The 18,596-nt window shown below is 33.9% G+C and overlaps 1 protein-coding gene across 1 annotated transcript in view; it reads right to left on the bottom strand.

The window, feature by feature from the left end:
• BRWD3 (bromodomain and WD repeat domain containing 3) overlaps positions 1-18,596 on the bottom strand; it is a 138,317-nt gene that overhangs the window by 117,979 nt on the left and 1,742 nt on the right. The window contains exons 5-6 of the mRNA XM_004378881.2: positions 7,536-7,686; positions 5,658-5,756 (exon numbers count right to left, since the gene is read on the bottom strand). Coding sequence (XP_004378938.1) covers positions 5,658-5,756; positions 7,536-7,686 — 250 coding nt within the window. The remainder of the gene's footprint in view (positions 1-5,657; positions 5,757-7,535; positions 7,687-18,596) is intronic.

Below are 18,596 nucleotides of genomic sequence, written 5' to 3'. Positions count from 1 at the left end.
CACAGGCCTGGAAATTTGCTTCCAAAAGGTCACAGCCTTGAAAACCCTATGGAGCGCAGTTCTAATATGCAATACGTGGGGTGTCGCCAGGAGTTGGAATCCACTTGAGGGCAACTGATCTTTCAATTTACATTTACTTATTAACAAGAGTCAGTGGTTTCCTACCTCCAAATGCATTCTGGCATTAACTGTGGCACGTAACCAATAGCTAATAAGTCAGCCAATCAATGCTAAATTAAAGTTGATCATAATATGTAAATATTAATTTGGTTTTAAAGTAAATGTAAGCCTCCTCAGTGGTATACAGTATAAATAACAGGCTTACTATGTAAATTACAGGACTTTGCTATATGCCACTTGTATTGAAGATAAAAAGAAAAAAAAGGTTTAAAAACAGTCTTTATTGCATCAGGCCCTTGACTCAATTCAGAAGAGTAAGCATGTACATTTGTTCCTGGGGTATGTCAGTCTCAAACTAGAATGAACAGGCCATCCTGCTGACATTTCTAAGGAAAGTTTCGTGAAAATTGTTCAGAATATTATCATTAGGAACACTTATGGAACATTTACCATGATGGATAATACCACACTAGTCTTGAAAAAATATATTTCAAATAGACATGAAAAACACTTTTAAAATTACTCCTGAATTGACAAAGTAGCTAAGGAGAAGACTTGTTTTTCAATTCAAATTCTAGTGTAATCATCACAAAGTTTTGAAAACAAATACTAATTTTTAAAAAGATCATGAAATAGCAATCCATAGTGATGACAATACAAGATCTCAAACAATACTACAAATATTAATGACATATGCCCCAAGCTTTTGTTGAGTAATAGTATTGTTAGGTACCATCGAGTTGGTTCAAACTCATAGCGACTCTATGTACAATGGAACTAAACACTACCCAGTCCTGTACCATCCTCACAATCATTGCTATGTTTGAGCCCACCTTGCTGAGGGTCTTCCTCTTTTTCACTGACCCTCTACTTTACCAAGTGTCTTAGTCATCTAGTGCTACTGTAAGAGAAATACAACAAGCGGATGGCTTTAACAAAGAGAAATTTATTCTCTCACAGTCCAGTAGGCTAGAAGTCCAAACTCAGGGCACCACCTCCAGGGGAAGGCTTTCTCTCTCTGCTGGCTCTGGAGGAAGGTCCTAGTCATCAATCTTCCCCTGGTTGAGGAGCCTCTCAGGCGCAGGGAGCCTGGGTCCAAAGGACGAGCTCTGCTCCCGGCACTGCTTTCTACGTGGTATGAGGTCCCCATGTCTCTCTGCTCGCTTCTCTCTTTTATATCTCAAAAGAGACTGGTTTAAGACACTATCTAATCTTGTAGATCTCATCAATATAACTGCTGCTAATCCATCTCATTAACCTCATAGTGATAGGATTTACAACACATAAGGAAATCACATCAGATGACAAAATGGTAGACAATCATACAATACTGGGAATCATGACCTAGCCAAATGGATACACATATTTTTTGGAGATACAATGCAATCCATGACACCAAGCATGATGTCCTTCTCCAGGGACTGGTCCCTCCTGATAACATACCCAAAGTACATGAGATGAAGTCTTGCCATCCTCCCTTCCAAGAAGCATTCTCTGGCTGTACTTCTTCCAAGACAGATTGTTGGCAGTCCATGGTATATTCAATATTCTTTGCCAACAGCATAATTCAAATCCATCAATTCTTCTTCAGTCTTCTTTATTCATCGTGCAGCTTTAACATGCATATGAGGCTAGTGAAAACACCATGGCTTCGGGAAGGCACACCTTAGTCCTCATTGTGACACCTTTGCTTTTTAACTCTTTAAAGAGGCCTTTTGTAGCAGATTTTGTGCCCAAAGCAATATGTCCTTTGATTTCTTGACTGTTACTTCCATGGGCGTTGATTGTGGACCCAAGTAAACTGAAATCCTTCACAAATTCAGTATTTTCTCCATTTATCATGATGTTGCTTATTGGTCCAGTTGTGAGGATTTTTGTTTTATGTTGAGGTGTAATCCATACTGAAGGCTGTAGTCTTTGATCTTCATCAGTCAGTGCTTCAAGTCCTCTTCACTTTCAGCAAGCAAGGTTGTGTCATCTGCGTATCGCAGGTTGTTAATGAATCTTCCTCCAATCCTGATGCAGTGTTGTTCTTCATAGTCCAGTTTCTTGGATTATCTGCTTGGCATACAGATTGAACAGGTATGGTGAAAGGATACAACCCTGATGCACACCTTTCCTGATTCTAAAGCACGTAATATTCGCTTGTTCTGTTCGAACGACTGTCTCTTGGTCCATGTACAGGTTCTGCATGAGCACAAATAAGTGTTCTGGAATTCCCATTCTTTGCAGTGTTATCCATAATTTGTTATAATCCACACAGTCGAATGCCTTTGCATAGTCAATAAAACACAGATAAATATCTTTCTGGTATTCTCTGCTTTCAGCCAGGATCCATCTGATATCAGCAGTGATATCCCTCATTCCACGTCCTCTTCTGAATCTGGCTTGATTTCTGGCAGTTATCTGTCGATGTACTACTGCAACTGTTTTTTAACTATCTTTAGCAACATTTTACTTGTGTGTGACATAAGTGATGCTGTTCAATAATTTCCGCATTCTGTTGGGTCATCTTTCTTTGGAATGGGTATTAGGTATTTGAGTGGTATTAGGTAATTATGTTGAATTTAGTTCAATTTTCTTCTCTAATTTTAGTACATGCAACACCAATTTGATTAGTTAAGCATACAGCTAATAAAATGGCATTACTGGAGCTTAGAGCTATAATAATGTTAATATCATAGGCATCGTTGCTCTTGACCTAGAAGAATTTAGAAATTCACCCTTAGTAAACTTAAATACCTACATATTTAAAGTGTTACAGTAGTCTGGACAACAGAATCTAGGAATTAACTCCCAAATAACATCTCTATGCTCTCTCACCTCCATTTCATTAAATTACTAAATAGCATTGTTGATTAACTACACAAAGGGCGGGAAAGAACTGTGCACAATATGATCTTTAAAGTGAGTTACTAAAGTCAAAATAAAAGCTACAGGTAGTTTCTAAATATAAAAATAGGCAGCATTCAAAGTTAAACTTGTAAAACGAGTGATTAGTCAATAATAAAAATGTCAATATATTACTAAATTATGCACATATACAGAGAGCAGCTTATCAATGTAAAAATCTGTGCTATCCAGTACAGTAGCCACTATCCACATGTGGTTGTTGAATTTCAAATTACTTAACATTAAATAAAGTTAAAAATTTAGTTCCTCAGTTGCAATAGGCACATGTGGCTAGTGTCTACTGTTTTGGGAATCACAGAATAGAACATCTCCATCCTTACAGAAAGTTCTATTGTATAGCACTATTTTACATAAAATATCAGTAAAAATTAGCCCAAGAAATTACCGGTGTAATTCCAAACATACTGGACAAATTAAAAGGTAATAGGGACATATTCATTTATGATAAAAATTCTATGCAAAGTAGGAATAGTAGGAAACATCTTCAAACTGATAAAGGCATCTATGGCATATTTAATGGTGAAAAAGTGCCTGCTTTCCACCGTAAGATCAGTAGTAAGGCAAGAATGTCCATATCACCACTTCTATTCACCATTGTACTATAAGTACTAGACAGTTTCGCAATGCAAGAAAAAGAAATACAAAGCTAACAAGATTGGAAAGGAAAAAAGTAAATCTGTCTTTATTTGCAGATGACATGGTTATCATGTAGAAAATCCCAAAGAATCTCAGAAAATAAAGCTAATAGATCTAGTAAGTGAATTTAGAAAGGTCAAAATACAAAAAAAATTGAGATTAAAAAAAAAACCTAAAATAGTATTTAAAAAAATGAAATCCTTAGGGAAAATTTTCATAATAGATGGTCAAGACCTGTAGGCTAAAAATTTTAAAACGTTTCTGTGAGAAAATAAAGACCTAAATAAATGCAGAGATATACTATGTTTCTGGATTGGAAGGGTCAATGTTCTTAAGATGTCAAGTCTCCCCAAATTGATCTACAGATTCAATGCAATCCCAAGCAAAAAAAAAAAACCAGCAAGTTATCATTGGTAGAAATTGAGAAGCTGATTTTAGAATTTATATGGAAATGCTAAGCACATAGAAAAGCCAAAAGAATTTTGAAAAAATGAGAGCAAAGTTGGAGGACTCATGTAACTGAGAATCCAGAAATAGACCCACACATATGGGCAGTAGATTTTCAGCAAATGTGACAAGGTAATTCAGTGGGGAAATGCTAGCCTTTTCAGCAAATGGTACTGGAACAATTAAACATCCATTTGCAAAAATATGAACTAAACCTAAACCTTACACCTTTTACAAAAATTAACTCAAAACGGATCAAAATCTATGTAAATGTAAAACATGAAACTATAAAACTTCGAGAATATAGGAGAAAATCTTTGTGACCTTGAATTAGGCAAAGAGTTCTTACATAGGACACAGAAAACAAAACTTTAAGACAAAATTTATAAATTGGACATAATAAAAAAATAAAAAAACTTCTGTTCTTCCAAAGACACTGTTAAGGAAATAAAAAGAAAACCTTCAGACTGGGAGAAAATACTTGCAAAACACATATCTGACAAAGTATTTGTATCCAGAATATATGAAGAACTCTCAAAATTCAAAAATAAGGAAAAAACAACCAGTTAGACCCAATCTACTACTTTGCCTAGTAACATCCAGACTATGGAAGAGTATTGTCAGCTATATACTTCAAAGTATCCGATTTCCCTTAATAACCTTCGGGTATTTTTAATCAATGATTCTCTCTAAATATCTTTTAAAATTATTTCTAGCCTCAATTTATTTAATCTCTGGGGGTAAGCAAATTCTATAAGCTTATTGTATAAAGGAGTATTCTTATAAAAAGCAAAAAAAAAAAAGGTTATTTACCAATTTGAAGTTTATCCCTTTCAAAATTAAAGGCATACTTTCTAGGCCCTATATAAAATTATATAATTTTTTAGAGTGAGAAGATAGGAAAGCAGAATGGCAGTTACTCATCTAGCAGCTTGGTTTTGTACATACTTTGTGAGAACTAACTTTAATATAAACCGGTTTTATAACTTGTTCTCCTTGGGAACCACTACTAGTATTTCTTAATAATGGTTTGGCCAGAGATGTCCCCCCAAAAATATGAATGTGTCACGTGAGTTTCAGTAAACTAGAACTGGGAAGGAACTTTTTGTTTTAAAGACATATAAAATGTGTAAATCTCATTATAAGTTTAGCAACAGACATAAGCAGAATGTTCTTCTGTTTCCTTCTGAAAGCTATCTTTACATAGTTTCCTGTAAAATCTCTGGGAAGCTCAGCACACAGACATGTAAATAGACATCCATATGGTTACAAAAACACCTGTACTATATAAAAAAGGAAATGCTTCTGCTAAGAAAGAAAGAAAGGAAAAATGAAAGAAATAAAGGCCACATTTTACAAAACCATGATTATATCTGCTTTAAGTAAAAATACTTTAAAAATCAGGACCAACCATGAAACTCCTAAATAATATAAGAAATTTATACTTCAGAATGAATTCTGGTATCTATTTTTGACTTTCTAGTGAGTTTAGGAAGAAATGAATCAAGAGCATGTTTATAACTCACATGAATACTACTCACCCACATTTGGAGGTTTCACATAATTTACAGGTAGTTCTGGAGGTCTGCCTCTATGTAGAGCTGCAAAAGCAGACCCATTCCATAGTGTACTCTTACAGTCTATACAAAAACATCACAAGTTAGTCAAAGAATAGAGCAGTGTTTTTTTTTTAACTGTGCTTCAGAGGCAAATGGTTGATTCAAATTTCATTTGTTGAAATATATTTTTAACTATTAGAACCACAATAAAAATAACATGCATATATTTAAACATGTTAGAAACCAAATTATGACTGGTATCCACCAAAACCTCAACATATCACCAAGATATTTTATTTCTGTGCTGACTTCCAAGTAAAGCTTTTATTATGCATATAACTGAATCTTAGGTAAATATGTCACTGTTTAATAAGGTTTTAAGTTTGCACTGGTCCTTCTTGATTTTTAGGCTTATACATATCCACTCATATAAAACTGTATAAGCAAAGATACTACTATCGCACAAGTGTGCCAGGCAAAATTCAGGTCTAATTATACTTGGTGCGTGTTCATGTTATCGGGTACCTGCTAGTTGTGCCATTATAGGTAATAATACTGTGCATCAGATGATAACCAAACAAAATCCATTGCCATCAAGTCAATTCTGACTCATAGTGACCCGACAGTACAAAGTAGAACTACCCCACAGGGTTCCCAGGGCTGTAATCTTTACAGAAGCAGACTGCCACATCTTTATCCCAAGGAGCAACTGGTATGTTCAAACTACCGACCTCTCAGCAGCTGAGCGCTTTAACCACTGTGCCACCAAGGCTCCCTTATCAGATAATACCTGACTATAAATAGTTTTGAGGGCTTTTTGCCTGAACTTTTATGCTTATGTCAAAGAATTCAAGCAAATATTAAGTATTCTTAGTAAGTCAGCTTTGAAACAAAAGTATTCTACTGTAACTCCTTTCAAACTTTCCAAATTAGTTGAATTGAAAAATTTCCTTAAATTATAAGATGAGATGCTTACAAACTGATATCATTTATCCAACTATTTATCTTTGTGAATTAGGATTTAAAAAAATACTATGCTAATAAAACAAAACATAGAAATCAATTGGCTGCTAGAGCTATTTATTACTCTAAAAGTTATCCTTAACCCCTAATTTCACATTTTCATGTTCATAAATACTACTTTATATATTCTACATATTGAGGTTCCCTCTAAAATTTTGGTTAAAAGACAAAAACACTGGAGTAGAGAAGCTGTGACTGAACAGTCACAGATGGGTTGATATTTTTGTTTAAATATTTTTCAATCATAAAAATTTTTACATAATTTTCATTTGTGCTATAAATTGCAAAATATGATTAGGATGGTATTATCAGGACTCATTAAGAATAAGAGCATTATAATAGAACGAAAAAAACCTTTTAAGTATTTATACTGTACTAATGAGAGTGGGGAGCCCTGGTAGAACAATGGGTTAGAGCTTGGCTGCTAACCAAAAGGTCAGCAGTTCGAATCCACCAGCTGCTCCCTGGACACCCTATAGGGCAGTTCTACCCTGTCCTACAGGGTCACTGAGTTGGAATTGACTTGACGGTAATGGGTTTGTTTGTTTTTTGGAATCAGAGTCGTGATCTTTGAGAGATGTCTACTCCACAGGATTGCAAAGGGATTTTATATTGTTCACCTCTACCATATTCACTGTTTTATTTAAAAAAAAAAAAAAAAGGTCCCTTTTAGACCTCTAAAAATTTATTTGCACACTAAAAAAATGAGATTAGCAAGATAAGAGAAATTAGAAGAAAATGGTTAGAAAGACATGGAATTATTTACTTAACATAAAAATATTATGCTCTTCACTCTTTCCTCTGATAATCTATGCTTTAGATAGGTGAAAATCTTACCTTTGGCATCCCGTAACAAAGACTGCCGACCAACACCTAGTAATGTCTGTACCCCAGGAACACTCTGAGGGATCTCCTTATCTAGTAAGGGACCAATTCGCTCACAAATTTTAAGGAGGTAGTCTGGAGGAATGTGTGCATTGGCTGCCACCTAAAAAGCATAATTTAAAAATACGGAAATCAGGAAAATAAAATTTTAAATATTTAATACTTTAATACTTCAACCCAAGGTAAGAAACAGCAGCAACAATTAAGCATATTTAAATAATATGATAACATTTAAATGGTACGGCACTCTTTCTTTTGCATGCCTCAATTAACTCATTTGCTTAGCTGTTAAGCTCATGAAGCAAATGTTACAAAGTAGCAAAAGTGAACATGCCTAAAATTTAGAAAAGTATAAAGGTGCTGCTTAAACTCTACTAGTACTTGATTGTTTTATTTAGTAATGATGATAAACTAAGAATCAGAAGATCTAGATTCTACACAAATAAGAATGCAAACGAAAGGTATTATTACTTGCACTAAACTCTCAAGCAAGTCCCCTTAAGACTAACAGTACACATCTGCACAATAAAGTAGAATTTTTTTCCTGTCAAAGTCAACTGTTTTCCAAAAGCATATCAAATTAATGACCTTGTAAAATCATGCTCTGAACAACTGAGCTATGTAGCCAAAATCCATTGTAACATGAACTCCTTTGAAAGAATTTCTGGAGACAGGATATATGTATCGATAAGAATAACACAATAACAAAAATCTGTTTTTCCATTTTGTATCTAATGTTCACATTCCTGATGTGCATTATAAATACCTAATTATTAAAACAGTAAATAGAGAAAACTAGAATATTCTCTAAATCCTTAGATTAAAAGAACATTTATGTACATCCCCAGCTCGATAATAAGGTCCTAAAATCTACTTCTGGCTACAATGCCAATTTTTATAAGTGCTACAGTAAAATATAACTATGTCTACAATCATATAGGACACACATCAATATATTACCGCTAGGTCAAGAAAAACACTACAAGACAAAAGAATAATTTTGTATGTAAATCATCCCTACAGATCACCATGAGAGAAGTGTGCTTCATTCACTAATGTATGTCTAGCACCCGGAAAAGTGCCTGGTATAAAGCAGGTGCTCAAATATTTGTTAAATGGATCAATGAATCAATGAATGAATAAATATCAAAGTGAAACCTAATTATAAGCAATGCTATCCTATGAATTCACTGGAAAAATCTTAAGAGTCTCAGAGCAAGGTACCTGCTTGTTTCCTTAGGGAACACAGGTTGAGGAACTAAAAACCAACATGTACTCATTCTGGAAAAAAGCGACTCTACTCATTATTTATTATTTGTAAAAAATTATTTCCTGTCAATTCTCTTTTGTAAGCTCCTGCAAAAAACAAATTTGAACTACCAAAATAACTGGGGCTGGGACAACTGCCATAATGCTCAGGAAGAATGGTAACTTAACCTGATTATTTTAGATTTACATCTACAAAATTTAGCTTCTAGACTGGGACAAAAGGATAAAGTAAATTCTTCCAATTATTTCTCACATATTTAATTTTGTTTTCCAAGCAAATAACTATGTAAAATTGCCTTTCAATAAAATACATAGGTAATACTAAAGTCAAAGCAGCTGATGATTCAATCCAAAAAACATTTCATATTTTCTAGACACTGATAACTTAAAATCCTAGTTTACAATTTATACTTTCCACACAAGTTTCATTTCCTAAATATGCCTACATGCAAATGTACATAATACACTTAAATATTTATAGCTTAAAGGAAAAAGCCTTAAAGTAATGCATATTAGCATCTATAATAACTTAGGCTTTTTTGTTCCCAACACTGTCCTGCATAAACTGGGGTTCTGATATCAGCCATTATTTTTCATCAAGTAAATGCTATATAATGGCTTTACATAGGGTGGTAGTGGATGTCTTTAGTAGCGATTGTCTTTTTCATCAATTTTGTGTTCTTCATCCCCTGACTAACTCAAGAGTTATTCACTTGCTACAAAAAACTAACCCTTTGCCCTCAAGTGGATTTCGACTCATAGTGACCCTATAGGACAGAGTAGAACTGCCCCATAGGGCTTCTCAGGCTGTTAATCTTTATGGAAGCAGACTGCCACATCTTTCTCCTGCAGAGCAGCTGGTGGGTTCGAACCTCCAACCTTGTGGTTAGCAGCCAAGCACTTAACCACTGTGCCACCAGGGCTCCTACAAAAAACAACCGTCCTAGAAATAGCAGTGTATCTAGCAAGTTGTCTCTTTAGATCTTGTAGAATTACCCTACACAGAAAATCTGTCAGAATTATATCTTAAACTTAGATCGTAAGACTGCTGGCTATGTCATTTTATAGACAATGATGTTTGATTTTCAGCTAATTATATAAATTTTTTCATCAATTCCTAAATAATCATTCAAAAACATTAATGGTTATAAATCAGTCTGTACATTCAGCAACCAAAATAAGGCTTATCTACTCCTAAATTCTCCCCCTTGATGATCTGCATTATAAACTAGCAAATAAATTTCACAAATTTGATTTCTACGCTATACAACAGAATATTGTTCAATTTCTAAGCAGTCCCATTAAAAAGCCAATTTCTCTAAAATCAATAAAAATTTGATCATATAACAGTACTAGAGAAACATAAATTCTACCAACATAATGGCAATAACAATACTTTGAGTGTGAAAATGCTAGCTTCTCCTTTAAATATTAACAGGTTTCTAGATTATATTGATGTAGTTTTTACAATAAAAGTTTCTTCTACATAAAACTTCAGGACTTGTAAGTTGTAATTAATGTTTCCTTAAATTAATGTTTGCTTTTGATTAAAGCTAAAATTTTTTAAAGGTGATCTTTTCTAACAAACGAATTCCTAGTAGTTACTTTTTTCAAATTTTTTATAATTCTAACTAAAATTATATGTAAATATAATGTAATGCATAATAAAATATAATATAGACGTGTATATCCTAAAAAAAGCTCTATTAAAATACATGGTTTAATATTATAAACCACTGTTTTCAATTAGAGTTCATCATTCTAATTTTAATTCTTCTAACTTAGTGTGTCATGCTGGGGAAGGAAAAGTCATTTAATCACACATTTCTCTCTGGAATATAATGGCCAACAAGTAAAAACAAGTGCTTTGAGCTCTGCAGAAGAAAAGCATTTTCTAAAAACAAAGTTCAAGAGTATAATACCAACTTCTGTGTATTCTATAAAAGCTTCAAGGAGTTAAATTACAGCACCTTTGATTTGGAAGAATCCTTATACTCAACCTAACTCCACATTTTAACAGAAAAACACGTCCAAGAAGTGAAGTGCCCTTTCCAATTGTCACAATGAGGGGACAGGAATTTGAGTCTCCCTGCTCACTACTACTGCCCTATTAAGATAACTCAATAATTATAAAGATAATTAATACAAAGGCTGCAAAGTGATGAAAACTATAAATCTGAATAAACTGAAAGTAAATGAAACCTAGATTTAAGTCTTCTTGATAGGAAAACTGGCTGACCTAAAGAGCAAATCTTATAACTGAATTACCAAACTTCAGAATCATTGACAACTGGGAAGACCAGAGTTCACTGACATGATACTACTCATCATAATCAGTTAAAAAGAATCCAGCTGGGCACTGAGTAAAATGCAAAAGGTACCCCACCTCAAGGGGCCAGGCCTGCACTAGGGTTACATTCGAAATACTAATTTTCAGATGGTAATGATATCATTTCTACCCTGGCTTTTAGAAATAATAGCGTCAGACAACCCTATGTAACAAATAAACCCAAATATAACAGCGTTTATGTGCATTTAGAACATGACCACAGAGGCAGGGGATAAAGAGTCAAACTGGAATCATATGCTGTAGAAGTTAAATACAACAAAGATTTTTGTCTGAGATTTTTAATTAGCGGGTGGGTGTGGAGAGGCAATACACAAAAATTAGTCACTTTTTTTTGATGTTTAGGTATAGAAAACAAAACAGGTTTTGAAAAACACAGCAAGACTTTAAATATATCACTATAAGTGTAGTACAGTACAGAGACAACTACAGGAGCTTTAAAGTCTGACAGCCTGAATTATTCAGGCTCTAAAATTTACTAGCTGTTACTCTTTACTGGCAGTTGTGATACAACAGAAAGACTTAGATTCGAATCTTTCCAGTATCCCCAGATCCTACTTAGGTGACTTCCTGCAAAGTTACTTAACCTCTCTGAGCCTGAGCTTCCGCATCTGTAAAATAGGGGTAATGACAACCACCTAATATGATTTGGTTAGGACAAAAAAACAAAATTATTAATGTATTCATTCATTAAGATATTTAAACTATAGGATGTAGTGAAAAGATGAAACTGTTGCCCTAAGGGAACCAAAAGTGCCAAGAGGGGAAACAAATTACTAAACAGAAACAAAGCTGTAAGAGACCAGGGTTAGTACAGAGAGCTAAGGAAGCAAAGAAGTACAGTACATAATTCTGCCTGGGGGTAGGGGTGCTTGTCCAATTTCACACTTGAAGGATAAGTAGTTCACAAGACAAAGGGAAGAGAGGGCATTTCAAAGAGAAAGGCACCCCCACCCAGTAAAAACACTTAGCAAAGTGACTAGCAGATAAGATCTCATTGTTTAAGTGCTCCTCCTGTAAGTTAAAAATAAAAAACTCTATTCAGAGTATAACTGGATTTTAAAACGGAAAAAAAAAGCACATACTTGTACAGAAAAAAGACAAGAAAATAAAAACAATAGTTTATTTTCATCTTTTTATTTCTAGAATATTGCTTTTTAGTAATATATAAAATTCTACAATAATATGACATTACACCTTTATAAAATCTAAGTGCTGGGTTTTAATGATGGCTGAATTTTTAAAAGAAAAGGGACAGAACTAGGCAGAAAAGCAAAGAAAGCTGGCAGGCCTTTCTTTTCTAGTCATACCACTGGGTTAGCAGGGTGGGCTACAAAGTGTTAACACTTCCTGTCACTTTCCTTTGAATATGTTAATCGTTGTTCATAGTTTTTTGTTTTGTTTTGTTTTTTAGTGTCAAGATTTTCCCAGGATCGAGACAGTCAGAGCAACTTACCTAGGTTTAAGTATTCTCTGGGTTACACTGCCTCAAGAAAGCACTAAAAGTACTATAACCTTGAGGGCAGAAGGAATTAAGACAAGGACAGGGATTCACCTACATTTTAGAAGTTTCTCAGTACAGAAAGTTCCAATAGAAGAACTCAGTACTAGCTAGTGAATTAAATAAGCCTAAATATATACATATATCATGAAATACTTCTAACAAAAGTTAAGAAATTTAAACTAATAATAATTTAAGGACCTGCTAATTTTAAAGCACCATGTTAGATAGATACTAACGGGCATGAGAAAATACCTTTAACAAAGTAACTGAAAATAGAAGAAAACAATTATCAACAATGTATAAAAAACAGGTTCAGAAGGAAAGATCAGACTCACACTATACCTCCCACTTGTTAAAAAAGTGAATACACGAGTATCATATCTAAATTATTTTTATGTAATTCATAAAAATGAAAATAACACTAAATCTTCTCTTGATACAAAACTGTTTTTTGTGTTAACACAGAAGCAGTTCAAAACACTCATTTGGGGTTCAATTCTGACACTTTTTACATACTTTTTTATAGTGCTGTTTTATATGCCCCTTACCTTATAAAAGGAGTCTTGGTGACACAGTGGTTAAAGCGCTCAGCTGCTAACCAAAAGGTCAGCAGTTCAAACCCACCAGCTGCTCCAAGGGAGAAAGATGTGGCAGTCTGCTTCCATAAAGATTTAAATTCTTGGAAACCCCATGGGCCAGTTCCTATAGGGTCGCTATGAGTCGGAATAGACTCAGTGGCAGTGGGTTTGGTTTTGGCTTTTACCTTATAAAAATACTGGGAAAGTTAGGTGGCAATAATTAGCTAGCAAAGAAAATATAAATTGTGGGGTCACAGTTTTCCAGATTTCCATGCTAACCATTAAGCCTCTCTCTCCTACCTTTAAAATGTAATGACCAATCCATCTGCACAGCATTTTACAATTAACAAAATGCACTCTTTCACATTTAACTCATTTAGTCCACACAATAGTCTTGTAAAATATGTCGGAATGTCCATTTTATAAATGAAGAAATTGCAGCTCAGGGGTTAAAGTTACCCAGGATCACTGAGCAAGTAAAAGTCTATCTTCCTGACTAACTCTTATGGTCTTTTCTATTACCTACAAAATCTCATTTGTGAGAAATGTAAACAAGGACATCTCTACAATATGACACAAACACTAAATAGCCTTTAAATTACTATTTTTTGGCTCCCTACAAAAGAAGTTTATTTATCAACGAAGTAATCAACATCAGTAAAAAATAAACCAAACCCCCCCCAACCCCGCAAAAGAAACTAATATCCAAATATGACAAAGATGGTTTCAGGATAACATTTTGTAAGAAAAATTCACCCAATTCAAATTCTTACTCCCTAATAGCAACTCTCTTCATTTTCGTAATGTCATTCCATTTGTACTGAGATGCCAGTTTTCCTATGACTAATGACAAATTTCTAAAAGGATTTTAATCACTGAAAGTATACAGCCCAAGTGTGTGTGCTGGGGGTGGCGGGGTGGGGGAGGAAAGCCAAGGATTAATCCAGACAAATAGCTGAAACCAACATATTACAGAAAGCAAGCATGTAAGCGTGGCTCACGCAAGTCAGTAATCAGGAATACTGGTCTCCAGATACTGGTAATTCTCTGTCATAATATCTATCAGCTAGCACTGAATCCACTCTACACAGCACTGGGGTTGAACAGCACATTGCTTTTTGGTTTCCCATGATGCATTCTGTTCTTCCTAACTATGGCTGTTTGTCCATATGGCAGTTAATAAATCACACATGCTTCAACTGCTTCCAATCTTAGAGATGCAGTAACTATGCTACCAGCACTCCAAGATCATTCTCCTGTTCTAATAGACATTTTAAGCTATTGTTGTTAGGTGCCATCAAGCCAGTTCGACTTACAGTGATCCCATGTACAACAGAACAAAACACTGCCCAGTCTGTGCCATCCTCACAACCATTCCTATGTTTGAGCCCATTGTTGCAGCCACTGTGTCAATCCATCTCATTGAGGGTCTTACTCTTTTTGGCTGACCCTCTATTTTATCAAGCATGATGTCCTTCTCCAGGGACTGTTCTCTCCTGATAATAGGTACAATTTAAGCTATTACTAGTAATTAAACAATAGCTGGATAAGGTAAGAAAAAAATACAGCTATTCCTGGAATTCAAATACAGCAGTGTTTTCAAGTAGTTGGTGAGAATCAAATGAGAAAATGTGAAAACATGTCTCAACTCAGATGTGTTATATGCAGATGCATATTCTTTTTAAAGACAGCAGTGAATATACAATCTGAATAAAAGTTTTGAAAAAACAAATAGCATAAAATTGCTTCAAATACAATCTATATCACTCCAAATGTAGCACTAACTGATGCTTTCAAATCTATGGATGAAAAATGCTGAATAAATGTAAAAATATTTACCATACCTAAAGATAATTATGCCTTTGGCTCAGCACTCTAAGGATTTAAGCATTTGAAGGATCCCCTAAAAATGACTCAAAAATCTTAAAATGTGCCTTTAAAAAAAGTATACTAGTCACCATTTCAAAATATAAAAGTCATATATTAACAAAAAACTGCTCATTTAAACACACATGCATATACACATAAACACACACACCGCTGATTACTTTGTGTTTGTTGCCCCATAAAGCTCCAAGGAGGAAGCAATAAAATAGCCAACAATTCAATAAGGTCACCACAAATGAAAGGACATCTGTATTTATTTAATTTATCTACCTTAAAATGATTTGCAACAAGCAAATCTAATTCTATTATGTTGTCAATAACAGTCAACTAAGAAGCAGAAAATAAAAATGTCAGATCAAACTTCAAAAACAATCACAACTTCAAAATTCTCCCTGTATCATTACTGAAAATTCTGAAAACTAACTTAGAATGCTTTACTTTGAAAAGCCATATTCAAAAACCTTATAGTTCAACATACACTGACAAACATTTCACGTACAGACCTACATTTTTAAAAGGCACTTCAGATATGGATATGTCAATACTTGCCTGCCTATAGCTTTAACAAAAAAAGCACCTTCCCTTGTGTTTCAAATTATAAAGTAAAGCACTGAATCAGATGACTAAGAAAGAAAAATGGGGGACTTCTAGAATATGTAATAGTAACACTAATAATGACATGTGAAAGTAATCCAATTTATCATTACCTTAATATTCTTCTAGATAAATCAAATTAAGCAGTACACATAATCAATTCAAATGAGAGGAAAATATATGTATGGACAGAAAGGTAGGATTTTTTTTTTCTCAAATGTGCAGAAAACACCACTATTCAACTCCATCCTTGTTTACTTCTGTACAGCTTCTTTATGCATTTGTAGTCTTCTTTTTACCCCAGAACATCTTCAGTTTGAAGTATTGCTATATAATTTAACACACCAGATAAATCAAGATTATACTATTTATTAATACTCTGCCCAAAATTTTGATCTAAAACATGCAGTTAAGTCAAAGATCACACTGAATAAATTCACTGTGCTAACAGCACTTTAAAAAATCCTACCCAAAGAAAACAATCCATCTCTCCCACAATGAAGACACTCAAAATGAGAGGTCAGATGTGAAATAATTTTAATCAATAATTCAACTGATGAATCAAGCAAACACTGCATACCCAGTTCTCAGAAACTACACTTCTCCTCTTCGTTCAAATTCTCACTCAACCCTATCCCACCTTCCCTTACATAGAAATCTATAGGTGGAGAACAGACATTTGACTTAAAAGACCATGTTATCAAAAAGGAATATCCCTAGAAAAACTGGATACCAGTGTGGAAAAATGAAAACCTAAGTGTACAATACAAAAATTACAAAAAAAGGTATACTACTTATCTCATCTGTAATACTCAAACAATAGAATTGTGTGCATAAAAATTTTTTTTTTGCATAAGAAAATATAAAAAGATAAAGGAAAGAAATAATAAATAAAAGGAAAAGATTAAAATAGATGATAAAACTCATTGCTGCTGAGTCTATTCTGACTCATAGCGACCGTATAGACAGAGTAGAACTGCCCCATAGTTTCCAAGGAGCAGCTGGTGGATTCGACCTGCCAACATTTTGGTTAGCAGCCGACCTTTTGGTTAGCAGTCGTAGCTCTTAACCACTGCACCATCAGGGACCCAAAACAGAGGATATGTAAGGATACATAAACGGATTAACAACAATTTAAAAAAATAATTGGTTGAAAGTTAGCCTCACTAATCATGGTGAAAATAACTAGTTAAATCAAGTAGGGCTATTCTCACCTAATAAATCCACCAAAAGATTAAAAATATTTTTTAAAAAACTCACTCTACGTACTAGATGATGACATTATAAATTAGTACAACCTTCTGGAGAACAATCTTACAATATATGACAAAAGCTATAATACTGAGGCGATCCTTTGACCTGACAATTCCACTTTAGGGAATATAGCCTAGGGAAATAATTCAGAAAAAGGAAAAGAAGAAGAAAAAGATCACCTAATTATGTAACTATGCAAAAATATTAGTGAAAAACTGGAAATAATCCAAATGCTCAACTGAAGGTTGAGTTTAGATACAACTGATTTTTTATTACCGTTGAAACAATGACTATTCAAATACACAGATAAGTATATGTGTTAAGAAAATACAGAACATTAAATGAATGTTGATTACAACTATGTAAAAAATATGCCTATACAATACAAGGAAGACTTTAGTAAACTGGGTGTTCTGCGATGAGGAGAAATTATTTTTAATTATTTTGATATTCTTTTTTTTTTTAATCACTGTCAAGTTAGTTTAAAAAGAGCTTTTTTATTTTAAGTCTCCTACCACTTGCTTAAAATGGCCTGTCTGGAGACATATGTAGTCTGTGAGAGGGACAAATACAAACAGTAACATTTTCAATATACTTAAAAGTGTACTTATCTTCAAAACCGTATTAGAGACAAAGTGTCAAAACACTGGTAGGCACTGTTGTTTTTGTCTTTTTTTTTTTTTTGCCAAGACTTAAATCCAACAAAAAGTCTGGTCTAAAAATTAAATAAACTGGTAAAATATGCAATTTTTCAAAAATAAATTTTATCCAAGTAAATTTTACCATTAATAGTACAGACCGTCCAGTTTATCCTTATCACTATTATTATAACATTTCCTGTGATTTGCAAAAATAAGAAAAACATTTAGTCAGTCAATTCGGTAATAATTACCATAGCCTCATTAGTGTAACTTAAAAAAGACAAAGAGAAAAAGCAAGAAGAACACTAAAGTAATTTAGATATTGTCCCATTGCAAGGAAATTTTAAATCATTTTATTGATATTTACAGTCTACCATATCCCCTCCAACTTTCTTTAACTTTGTCCTAGTTTCCTCTATTTGGATCTTATTTGAAGATAGCTGAATCCAGATTTTGTTAACATCACCCCTTTCTCCTTTCATTTCCCTCCTATTCACTGTGCCAGTGGCTAACACAAGAGAATCCAAAACAATAAAATAAAAATGATCACCTTTTTTTGTGTCAGCGTTGAACAGAGGTGCATTTCTACCATGAATTGTATTTGCGGGAGAAACAACAGTCAATCCAGTGCATTTAGTCCTTTACTAAAGTATATTCTGTTTTAAAATATGATCCTTATTTTCTCCTTATAAACTCAAAATCTTGCTCCACTCATTTTATTTTTATAGCTTTTATCTAGTGAAAATTCATCTGTACGAATGTGATTTACCGATGATTTGATTAGCTATTTTCTAAGATATGAGATATACAAAGATTTTGCTTTTATTCAGTAGTCGATCATGCAAAACCGGCAAAATTTGGAATTCGCTCGATGCTCATTATTTTTAATTGTGTCGTTTTTTCCCAACCCTGGGTCCTTCAACTCCCCTCCTGAGCCTC

The sequence above is a fragment of the Trichechus manatus genome, unplaced genomic scaffold, assembly GCF_000243295.1.
Source record: "Trichechus manatus latirostris isolate Lorelei unplaced genomic scaffold, TriManLat1.0 scaffold00060, whole genome shotgun sequence".
Taxonomy (NCBI): Eukaryota; Metazoa; Chordata; class Mammalia; order Sirenia; family Trichechidae; genus Trichechus; species Trichechus manatus.
The sequence above is the reverse complement of the archived record's forward strand: the minus strand, read 5'-3'. Positions and strand labels throughout refer to the sequence as shown.